This window comes from Balaenoptera musculus, chromosome 21, assembly GCF_009873245.2.
Source record: "Balaenoptera musculus isolate JJ_BM4_2016_0621 chromosome 21, mBalMus1.pri.v3, whole genome shotgun sequence".
Taxonomy (NCBI): Eukaryota; Metazoa; Chordata; class Mammalia; order Artiodactyla; family Balaenopteridae; genus Balaenoptera; species Balaenoptera musculus.
The window spans coordinates 29,859,778-29,871,413 of record NC_045805.1 but is presented as its reverse complement, the minus strand read 5'-3'; the positions used below and the strand labels follow the sequence as shown (position 1 = coordinate 29,871,413).

Sequence of the window (11,636 nt, the reverse complement as noted above, 5' to 3'; positions counted from 1 at the left end):
GGCACGTCGTCTTTGCTCGCCCGCAGGGCTCCGGGGCGGCGCTTGCCGAGTTTCTTGGTCTTGGGGCCTGGTTCCCTTCTCGGCCCCTCGGACCTCGAAGCTAGGCCCAGAGGAAAATCCACATTTACACACTCCCTCCACCCTGTCCCCAGGAAATGGCAAGGCCTTCGAAGTGAGGCTGGGAGCTAAATAACCAAGTTGGAAAAAAAGGGGCCGTTTTATGTTATTCGTAACGCGTTGGCAGAAGTTTTGTTTTCTTCTCCCCTGCTTTCTTGAGGAAAGGCATTAAACTCGTCCTTGAAGGGAAATCTGAGCAGGAAACCATAAGGTGTTTTAAACAAGAACAAAAGAAGGGCATCTGCTTAGGCGTCTGGAAGTGGGTCAGTGGGGCAGGCAAGAGAGAAACACCACGGTGTGAATATAGCCAAGTACTCCATTTATTAACAAAATAAGTCTTACCAAGGGAGAGCTCTATTCATCCCAAACAGGCCCCACAGCCCTTGCGCAGCTGCATAAGGCCAGGAGGGAGGGAGGGAGGGTGTTGGGTGAAGACCCCGGGGCCGAGCCTTCAATCCCAGTAACTGAGGGAGCCCACGGCCAACTTTGGGGACTCGGGTCAGGCCTGGGAGGGGGCCACCGGGGTTGCTGTGATCCGTGTGCTCCCTAACTCCCCCAATGGTGCTAACAAGGCTGTGCTGCCAGCTGATACTACCACTGGTCTGCTTTGGAAGGATCTAGCAAGAATCACCGACCCAGCCCCCATCGCCAGGACAGGGACCACAGCCACAATAGCCAGAGAAAAACAATGACTATAAAAGCACTTTGCAAACTATAAAGAGCAAAGTTCCATGCCAGTAGGGCCTTCTAGAACTTTTACTTCAATTAAGTGAGCCCTGCAGGCCCCTCACCATCAGGCAGTGTGACCACCCGGTGTCTGGGGCCTGTTAAGAGTCTGGGAGGAGAAAGGCTCTGTTGGAGGCGCCTCTCCGGCCACTGACTGGTGCTCAGAGCAAGATCGGGGAGCAAGGCTCTAATTTGGGGGGCCAGGGCGCAGACCAAGGAGCCTAGGGAGAGTGGCAGGGCAGGGGTCACAGAGCAAAGTTCCAGGTCCATAAGAGGGCAAGACCTCTAGCTCCCAAGGCCGCTCCCTGCACCCCCAAATGCGTTACAAAAAATACCTCCTCTCTGTTGCTTGTACAAAGGAAAAATACAGAACCTCAAATGGATGGAAACAAGAAGAAATGAAAAGGAAAGGAGAGGGCAAGAGAAGGAAGAAGTGTAGTTTGAACGGTTAAGAAGCATGCAAGAAACTCCCCAGAAAGGGAAAACAAAAAGAACCCCCAACTCCCCCTCCTCCCCATAAAACCAAACCAATCAAAAAAAAAAAAAAGCGCAAAAGGGAAAAAAACTCGAAAACTTACATCTAAGTAAAAGAAAAAACGGAAAAGAAAGAAAGAGGGGCCGGGGACATGTAGTTACCTGTGTGATTAATATTATTATTTGGGGGGAACAGACTCTTTGCATACCATTGACTCGTGTGGGCCGTTAATGCACTTATATTCCCAGCTTTTAAGCTAACATTACAGTAAATAAATACACAGTCCGGTGGGCGGGAGGTTTGGGCGGGGGTCCAGCAGGGACAAGCAGTGGTGGAGGAGGCAGCAGAGGCGGGTGGGGAAGGGAGGCAGCGGCGGGGAGGAGAGGAGGCTGGGGAGGAAGCAGGGCTGTAGTTACTGGTATCCGAGCGCGGAGGCTGAGGCCAGTCTCTGTCCGTACAGCGCGTATGGTGAGTAGTAGGGTCCGGCTGTGGGGAGGGACGGCACGGCCAGGCCCCCGGCTGTGGATAAGTGGCTCTTGCCGTAAGGGTGGTACCGGCTTAGGCCCAAAGTGTGTGGACTCCGCAAGGACAGCGACCCGGGGCTGCCGGGGGCGGTCGGCGGGGGGAGGTGCAGATGGCAGGAGGCGGCGGCCGCAGCGGCCGCGGCGGCGCTGCCCAGGCCCGAGGCCCCCGGATAGGCGGCCAGAAGTTTCTCGGCGCCGGGCAGGGCCGTGTGAGTCCGTAGGTGGCTGAGCAGCTCCTCCGAGGTGGCGAAGCGCTTGTCGCACGGCCCGCTGGCCGCCACCCAGTTGCAGCTGTGCGGCAGCGGTTCGTTCTGCAGCATGAAGCCGTAGGTGTAGAGCGGGTGGCCGGGGAGCGCGGCCTGGGCGGCGCTGGACGAGAGCGCGGCGGGCTGCAGCGGGTGCCCGGGGTACACCAGCGGGTAGCCCCCCGCCTTCAGGCCGGGCGCAGCTGGGTCGTGCGCGCTGCAGGTGGAGCAGCTGGAGCCGCCGAGGTGCGAGGCGCCGTGGTAACCTCCCAGGCAGTAGGGGTCGCGGCATAATCCCTGCAGGAAGGACGGCGGGGAGGCCCCGGTGAGCGGGCTGGAGCTGGGGGGCTTGCCCGGGGGCAGGCCCAGGCCCCCCGACAACTGGCCTCCCACGAGGCCAGACTTGCTCGGATCCAGGCCAGGCACGAACTGAGACGGGTAGCCGGCGTAGGCGCCCACGATGGAGCCGTGATAGCCGATGCTGGAGGGTGGCAGCGGGAACACCGAGTGGCCCGGCTTGTAGGGCGACACCGGCGCCACGTGGCCGGCCCCCACCAGCGCGGAGGGCGGCTCCGACTTGCGCCCGGAGGCCCCGGCCTCGGTGCCGCCTCCATGCGCGCCCGGCTCCCCACCGCTGCCTCGGCTCACGGCCGCGGGCTCCGGGCTGGGCTTGGGCTCCTGGTCCTTCTTGTCCAGCTCTCCGCCGGCGCCCCCGCCGCCGGTCTTGCAGTCAGAGTGGTGCGGGGAACCGCCCCGGGAGCCGCCGGGAGAGGACGAGGACGACGACGCGGAGACCGGCGCTCCATGCGGGGGAAAGGGCGTGCAGGCGGCGCTGGGGACCCTGAAGCCCGCCTTGTCTCCCGGGGACAAGGAGGAGGAAGAGGAGGTGGAGGACACGGAAGAGGAGCCGCTGTCTTTGCGGGAATCGCCGCCTCCGGAGCCCTTGGAGTAGGGCTTGAAGCTGGACTTGTCCTCGGCCGGGGAGTCCCCCAGCTGCTTGAGCGCCGCAGACGCGGAGGCGGCGCCCGAGGCCGAGCGGCCAGGGTCCTTCTCCGCTCCCAGCCCGTTGGCCGCCGCTACCGAGTTGAGCTTGGACGAGGGCGGCGGATCCGGCTTGCCGATCTGTGAGCAAGTCTGGGCCAGCAACGCCAAAGGACTCTTCTTGGCGTCCAGCTGTGGGAGACAGTGGTAAGGGAAGGGAGACGGGAGTGAGACCAGATACCCACGGAGCGAGCGAGCGGGGCGCCAGGGGAGCGGGTGGGCGCGGGGAGCACGCAAGGCGGCGCGACGGGGCGGGAGGGCCTCGAGGAGAGGGTCTGCGAGGGCCTGGCGGGCGGGCGGGCGGGGCAGCTGGACGGAACTGCGCTCACACTGCCCGTCGGTGGGATCCCTCGCTCCTCCGGATCCCGGAGTGCGCCGTAGGCCCCGGGGAATGGGCAGTGGAAGTAGTCCACCAAAGGCCACCACGGGAGAAGGTGACCTCTCTGGATTCGGGGCTGGGGGAGGGGCTGTGACTCGATTCCTGCCTTCTCATCTCCCCTGCCTCTAGGCCCGGGTTAAAACTTATTCCTTCAGTTTGGGGAACTTCGCTTGGGACGGGTTTCTGGCGGTGGCGCCGCGGGGTAGGAGACGGGAGAAGCGCGTTCTGAAGCCAGGGCTGCCGTTGGCACTCTCTTCGTAGCCCCTCCCTCCCGGGGAGGGCACCCAGGCAAGTGGGAGGAAGAAAGACCTGGGGTCGGGAGTGCCTGGGCGTAGTGCACCCTAACCGGATGGGACAGGGGCGGCGTGGGACGGGGGCGATCGGGCTTCAGAGAGAACAAACCCGGGTGGAGGAGTGGGGGGTGGGGCGGGGGGAAAAGGCCCAGGAGGGATCATCTCTGGCCTGGAGACTGGGTGCCCAGGAGAAGTAAAGGACCCAGGGGAGACTCCAAGAGCAAACCCAATCTGAGAGAAAACACGTAGCTCCGAAGGGAGAGTGTGGAAGGGGAACCATTCCCGGAGAACCGGGTGGGCTCTAATCCCTCTGTTCTCCGTCCCTCCTCACTCCGTCCGCCAGTGTGGCCGGATCTGAGCGTCGCACCGAGCCCCGGGGCGCAGGGAGCAGGGCCGTGGGCCCGGCAGTCGTGGGCGGAATGGGGCCGGCGCAGGGCGGGCAGCGACCAGGGGACTGACCTCAATGGGGCTGACGGGAGTGGAGGACAGCGGCTGCAGGTACTCCGGGTGCAGGAGGTGGCCGGTGTGAGCGCTCAGCATCTTCAGGACCCTGATAGGGAGCCGGTTCGCCTGGCGCAGGGGGTCCGCCGGGGGCAAGAGGGACACCGCCGCCGGCACTGCCGGCCTCTTCCCGCCGCCGCCGCTGCCGCTGCTTTCGGGTGTCCTTGAGTTAGATCCAGCGGGCGAATCGCTCATTTGGAGGAGGCAGCGCCACTGGGGGGGCGGGGAGGGAGGGGGAGCACCGGGAGGCGAACTCCCGGGGCGGGTGGGCTCGCTCCGCAGCGCCGAGCGCGGTGCAGCAGTCGCTGCGCCTCCACCCCTCCTCCAACGACGACGACGCCACCGCCGTCGCCACCGCTGCTAGCCCCGGCGAGCAACACAAAAACCTTCGCCTTTCGCGAGCCGCACGTCAAATAGCCGCGATCGGCAGCTACACTTCAAAGGCATCGCCGCGCCCGCCCAATCGCAGCTCTCGCCGGGACCCCGGGGCGGGGAGAGCGGCGGGCGGAGGCCGGCGCCGCCGGTGGGAGGGGAGAGCCTTAAAGGGGCCTCGCCCGCGAACCCGCCGCCTCGGCCTTTACCACCCGCCGCATTTCTCTCCTCCCCCCAGCTGGGCTGCCTCTGCCCCGGGGGTTCCAGAGAGGGCGGGACTTCTCCGGGACCCTGGGCTCTGCTCCCTATCCTCCGCTGGCTTTCCTGTCGCTCTGCCCTCTCTCCCTTCGCACCGCCGGGGAGTGGTGCTGGCGGGGGCAGTCACCCGCAGGCCGTGTGTGTCTGGGGTGGGGCGGGGTGGGCTGGGGGTGGGGTAGGAGCTCCTGGCGCCGGCTCCGGTACTGCCAAGTCCAAGCCTTTCCGGGAGGCAGCCTAGGGGCGGGCCGCGCCTCCAGAGCCCCAGCTCTGCTCTGGTCCTGCTCGGGCTCTGCTCAGGCTCAGTCCCGGCTCTGCTCGGGTCCAGCTCTCTTCCCCTAATTGGCTTCTCCCGGGTGTCCTCACTTGGAAGCGCCCGAGCCTCGGAGGCAGCCACGGTTCTCGGGACGCGGCGTAAACCGCTCCAACAACTTTGAGCCAGTCCGGTCCAAAGCCTGCAAGTTTGAGGTGTCCCTTCCGGAGTGAGATGGTCGCAATAAGCCGCGGTTCCCTAGGCGGTGCGCCCCTCCCGGATGCGCCGGGCGCGAGGTGCCTACGCTCTGATTTATAGGTTAGATGTTTGGTATGTTTCAGGTTTCTTACGGCGTTCTGCTTAGAGGCGTAAAATTCTCTCACTGCACCCGGCCTAGCTGCTATTGGGGGTGGGATGGAGACCGCGGAGAGGTCAGCATCCCAGAGGAGGGAGGAATCTCTCTAAGTGCTGCACGTCGATGCAAACTCCAGAGATGCGTCTACCCTACCCCCATCCTTTTCTTCTCGCGGGGGAAAATGCACTAGGTTTTCCCAGGGGAATTTCGGAATTTAAAAGTTTTTATTAAAAATAACAGTATCCTCCTTCACCCTATCCCCTCCCTCCCGTGCCTTTTGGATGAAGTATGCATTGCCAGCTTCGCACCGGGCAGAGGTTTCACATAGTCCTTGTCCGGACATTAAAGTTCCTGGTCCGCCGATCAGAAGGTGAAGCTGGCCCTTTGTGCACCGGCCTCTAGGGAGACCACTTCTCCTTGCTCTCGGCGGCCAGCGGAGGCGCGCTGGTGTCACTGCCTCGCTTCGAGTACCGCTTTCCCAGCCTGAATCCATCACTCGGATTGTCAGGCCTGTCACTCGGGGCGTATTGCTCTAGGACTCTGCTGCTCGTTGATCAACGCCTTGAGATCACATGAGTTCCCAAGATGGGGATAGATGATTTCAAAGGGGTTCTTCCAATGGAAAGAAACAAGTGTCACAGAAATAACAAATGGCAATCTTTATCATGCTCAGTAAAGAAGGCAGCAGGCACCACTCCCAGGCCACATCAATTATACACTAAACTGAATGTACTTCCTGGATCCATCTGGTTTTTGGACAGTATGCATAGACCTCTGAAAAATTACACAAGCTTTCCCTGCCCCAGTTTTAATCCTGGTAAAATTAGGTTACCACGAATGCCAAGGGATGCCCTGACTGGGTGATGTATTCCATACTGCAGCAAGAGGGTTACAAGAAGGAGGGGGGACCTCACTTATTTTATTGTGGTGGTCCCTACCCCCGGCCCACCCCTCCTTCTCATGCCAGCCTCTGAGCACTCTGACATCCTTGCTACTGCCAACACCAAGTTTAAACATCCACTGCAGGGCTGCTTCAGCCTACGAGCCCATTTGGCCTTTGGGAGATTGCTCTGCAGAGAGAGAGCAGAACCTTCCAGAATGGAAGAAGGTGGGCCTTTGTAGGCAATCTTGGAGAAGGAGGAGGAGGAGCTGGGAAGGGGGGAGCCCTAGGAGACAGGAAAAGATGAAAGACCCCTTGATTATCGTAACCAGCCCAGCTGTGAGCGCCAGCCAAGAACTCCTGCTAGGACCCCAGCAGATGTGTGTTAGGGATGATTAATGGGGAATCAGTTGGGAGCAAAGGGGAGGGGAGAGAGACAAAGGCATTTAGGAATTTGGAAGAAATCTAGAGGGGTAGGAGGCAGCAGAAAGAGAGGGGAGAATGGAGGGTGATAAAATATTTACTCTCTATTTGGGGAGGAAAGAAGAAGAAGGTAAAGAATGAATGAAAGGAAGGGAGAGCGGAGGAGGTGAGGACAGGGTGACCAGGCTCGGGATGGAGGGTGGAGAGTTTGCCCAGGTAATCATATATTGTCCTTAAGAAACACCATTCCCTAAGCTCACAGCTAATCACTAGGAACGGGGTGGGGGTGGGGGTGCCAGACAGCACTTAGGTGGAGACCAGGCCTACTTCCCCACTCCTGGAAAGTGCTAGCAAAGGAATAGGGCCATGCTTCCCTTTGGGGTGCTGATGAGGAAAGCAGGAACCCTTTGGCTGGATCCATCCAATCGCCTTAGGAGGGAAAATGGAAGACCATACTCAGCCAGGCCAGAGGCCTAATTAAAAGGGAAATGTTAACCTCTACAGAGTCCTAAATGGGGCCCTAGTGGCCTAAAGCAAGGGCCGTTTTCAAAGGAATGTCTTGTCACCTGGGAGAGAATAAGGCTGAAGAAGTTTTCAGTTGGGTCGTGTTTATTGAGGTTGATGGGGTGTGGTTGAAAATGCCACACAAGACGGTGTTGTACAGGGCCCAAGTCCTTCCTCTGCAGAAAAGCGGCAGTCCTGTGGCTAAGGGACCCTTCCCAGATTGCCCTGCAAGGGAGGGGCACCATGACAGTAGGATGGGGTGGGGCTGCTTGAGAATGCCCCCGGACAACGAGGTGAAGAATTACAGTTCTGTCAGGCTCTTGATAAGTTTCAGGTACCTTCATCACTCCCATTTCTAGCGTGGAGAGGTTAGTCACTCACCCAAAGGCCCGTGACCAGTGGGTGACAGAGCGGTCCCTTGGAGTCAGGTCTCTGGGAACCAGACCTCTGAGCCACATTGCCGTGGTGGTCCCGGGCAAGGAAACCTCCCTAAGCTTTGGAAACCTCAGGTATAAAACCTAAGAGTGGCCACCTCCGAGCTGGGAGGCCCAAAACAGACAATGCATGTCACACATCTAGTGCTTGGCACAAAGAAAGTCCCAGGTCAATGACGGCTGTGACCAACAGCATCGTTGGCATCTGTGGGGCGATTGCTCTGGAGAACAGTCACTGCACATCTGGATCCAGAGGCTCCCAGCGCTGGGAACCCACTCGAACACCCAAGTCGGCCCAGCATCCTACCCACATGAGGGTACCCCTCCTCTAGCCTCCAGTCAAAGGAGTCTTTAAAAAAATAAATGCTTCTCAGAAGCCATCAAGAAAATCCTTTAGGAAATTCTGAATATTTATAGATTGTTTTTCATGATTTCAATTTACATAAACCTCACCACCCAGGAAAAAAACGCCTGAGTCAGGTTGGGAGGAGAGGTGGGAGGTGTGTTGTGTGGGGTTAATGTGGAGTTTTCCATCCTCGCCAAGGCGGAATTGCCTGAATCATGGCCTCTCTCTTCATGACACTCAAGCCCTAATGGCAACAACAAGAAATATCTCACTGGGTAACTATTTACATTTTTTTTTTTTTTTTACAAGCTGTAAGAATTCTGAAATGTCTGCCTCATAGGGGACTTGGTTTTCCTCCCTGGCGCTTAATATCTTTCAGCGGCTGGCAATTACTGCCTTGGCCAGGAGCCCTGATTCAGCACTGCCTCTGTCTGCCCCATCCCCGGGCTTCAGACACAGCCCCGGGGAATGAGAGGACAAGAGGGGCCCAAGGAGCAGTGGGAACAAACAGGCAAAGCAAGAAGGACCAGCCTTGCCAGGGAGCCCACTCTGGTAGCCCCCTCTTCTGTGTTCTCACAGCTCCGATTATGTTCTTACACTCATCACAGGGCATCTGCCGTTATTTATTTACTTGTCCATCCTCCTGCTGGACTGTGCATGCTGCTGTATTGCCCTCATCCTCTTCGTGTTCTTATTGCCTAGAGGGATGTTTAACTATCTTCATCACAGCAGCCAACACGGACAGCCAAGCACTGTTGTAAGCGCTTTGCACAATTTCTCAATTTCTCTCATTTAATCCTCACAGAAGCCCTAGGAAGTAGGTCCTATTGTTACCCCATTTCACAGAGGAGGAAGTGGAGGCACAGAGAGGTTAAGTACCCTGCCCCGAGTCCCAGCTGGTAAGAGATGGGGGTATGAATGCACGCAGTCTGAATGCCATACGTGCCCAGTGAAAGTTTGTTGACGAACGAATAAGAATTTTACATACAGAGGGTTCTTTCTTTCTATCTCCCCTCACCATATTAGTAAAAAGACTCAAGGTGGATGAATTAGTATTTTTCAAAATGTCAACTATATGAGCCTGTTAAAGGATCTTTTCCCAAATACACGTTTGCGTTCATCATCCCGCAACAATTTTCTGAGTTATTTTGGGCAGGTGTTTTTATCCCTTTTGACAGATAAAGACCGGGGCTCCCAGAGCTTCTGGGGGAGTCTGAAGTCACACAGCAACCCTGGCAGCGCAGCAAGAAGAGGCCTCCCTCTCTCCCTGGTTCTCCTATCACAGCCCCATCGCCCCCATCGCCCTATAGATGGGGAGGTAACTCCCTTTGATAAAAGAGGGAGGAATTAACTACTTTTCCTCCCCCTTGAGTTTCCTTTGGAGAAGTGGTGGGAAGGAATGGACAAAGGAAATGTAGGCTGAAGCTTATCTCCCAGCCCTGTGTTTGATCCTGGTCCTTGAGCAGGGTGCTTTGAAGAAGTGGTTTCGTTTATCTCCTATCAGCCCAAGGGGAGATAGGCAGGGCTGGCAGGGAGGGGCGATGCGAGGAGGTGTGCTTTTGAAGTTCTCCTCCCTCAATTTGCCCCGCCCCAGACATCAACCTTAGCCCTGGGCAGTCACCCTTGACTACTTTGTTCCTTTGGGCCTTCAAGTTTCTTCTCTCTTTTAAGTTGCAAATACTGCTGGGAGGAATTATACTTTAGTAATCTGCCAACACCTCAGCTGTGATTAGCAGTGAGTATTTTACCCTGTAATAATAACACTGACGGAGCCTTATAGTGTGCCAGCCTGTCTGAGCTCTTTACCTGTAATAACTCACTCAGTTCTCACTGCAAACTGATGAGGTAGGGACTATGCTTGTTTTTATAGGTGAGGCACTGAGGCTCAGAGAGGTTAAGTAACTTGTCCAAGTTACACAGCTCAAAATTGGTAGAACCGGGATTCGAATCCAAGTAGCTTTTTCTGAGCCAACCTACTGAGTGCAGGCCTGAGGGAGAGGGAGGCCCACAGGAGGAGACATTGAAAACAAATGATTTCAGGGACTTCCCTGGTGGTCAGGTTAGGACTCCTTGCTCCCAATGCAGGGGGCATGGGTTCGTACCCTGGTCGGGGAGCTGAGATCTCACATGCCGCGTGGCATGGCCAAAAAAAAGCAAATGACTTCAACTGTTTTCCAGAATGCTGGTCTTCGCAACCAGCGTTTTTTTTTGTGTGTCCAGGAATGAGAATATGGTAGAGAGGAAACTGAGGCAGAGAAGGACGTAAGCGGAACGTTCATTTAATTAATTGAACTGGATTGAATGAATTCATTCAATTTCTGTTTATTGGCCACTTGGTAGGTGCAGGCCCAAGGCGATCCCAGAGCATGTGAGGACCAGAGCGAGTCGGTCAGTCCAGGCCACCTCCCTGGCATGCACATTCCCAGCTCCTAAAAGGTGGGGCAGCCCTTTCCTTCGGGCATCTGTGGGCTTCTTTTGCAGATTAAAAGAACAAGTCAGCAGGCTCTAACTTAAATCCTGCCCATTACCCTGTAGTTTAGTTGCCCACTATTCTTTTTTTAAAAAAAATTGTTTTATTTATTATTTTTTAAATTGAGGTATAGTCGATTTACAATATTATATTAGTTTCAGGTGTACAATATAGTGACTCAATATTTTTATAGATTACACTCCATTCAAAGTTATTATAAAATATTGGGTATATTGCCTGTGCTGTGCAATATATCCTTGTAGCTAATGTATTTTATACATAGGAGTTTGTACCAGTTGCTCACTGTTCTTAAGAGAATTTGCTTCAGGCTCAATTCAGATTCTACCACATTTACTGAGCACCTCTGGGTGACAGGATGAATCATTCTAGGTGTGTTCGTGCACCATCTCTCATTTGGGTATAAGGGGAGTCCAAGAGCAGAGCGGAGGTCCTGAAAGGGAAGCAGGGACCAGGCTTCCCCAGATGTCCTGCCCCCATGCTCTGAGGATCCCCCAGCTGGAACTACTGGGCCCCCAGGAGATCTTGGTGGCAAACTGTGACTATCTCAGTTACACAGGGCAGGTACCTGCTTCTGACACCCACGCACCACCCCCCCCGCCCCGCCCCACTTCTGGCAGTGTATAAGCCTTTCAACTTGCCCAAAGCATGCCCTTTTCTAGGCTGGGCTCCTGACTAGGGGGACGTGCAGCTCCAAATTCATTTCAACAAATACGATTAGAGAAAAGGGGAAAGCTGCTCAGGCAGTGGCTCAATTACCACTGGTTGTATTTGATAAAACCAAATTCCAAGATGTCAGAACAATTTCGAGGAGTGTTTATTTCCATGGCCCTCTGCCAGCCTCTACTCAGAGAAGGAAACCCGAGAGGTGGGGTCCCAACCAAGCTGATGGCTGGAATTATCCAAGTATAGTGGTCCATTCAGAGTGGAGATTTGCATAATAAGCCCCCTTTAAAAGTGATTTAAATTATTATTAATTTTTTGGGAGAAATGCACTTATTTATTTCTGATGAAGTGCATTCCCA

The 11,636-nt window shown here is 56.2% G+C and overlaps 1 protein-coding gene across 1 annotated transcript; it reads right to left on the bottom strand.

Annotated features, from left to right (window-relative positions):
• Window positions 1–1,713: 1,713 nt before the first annotated feature.
• Window positions 1,714–4,996, bottom strand: ZNF703 (zinc finger protein 703). The gene is made up of 2 exons (XM_036838946.1): window positions 4,260–4,996; window positions 1,714–3,260 (listed from the first exon to the last, which is right to left on the bottom strand). Exons 1-2 carry the CDS (start codon window positions 4,494–4,496, stop codon window positions 1,731–1,733), a joined length of 1,767 nt encoding a protein of 588 aa, XP_036694841.1. The 5' UTR covers window positions 4,497–4,996; the 3' UTR covers window positions 1,714–1,730.
• Between the last annotated feature and the right edge of the window lie 6,640 nt (window positions 4,997–11,636).

Coding starts and splice junctions, on each gene's coding strand:
- ZNF703 (XM_036838946.1), bottom strand. CDS start 4,496: ATGAGCGATTCGCCCGCTGGATCTAACTCAAGGACACCCGAAAGCAGC. Junction 3,261..4,259: donor CTCCCGTCAGCCCCATTGAG/GTCAGTCCCCTG, acceptor TGTCTCCCACAG/CTGGACGCCAAGAAGAGTCC.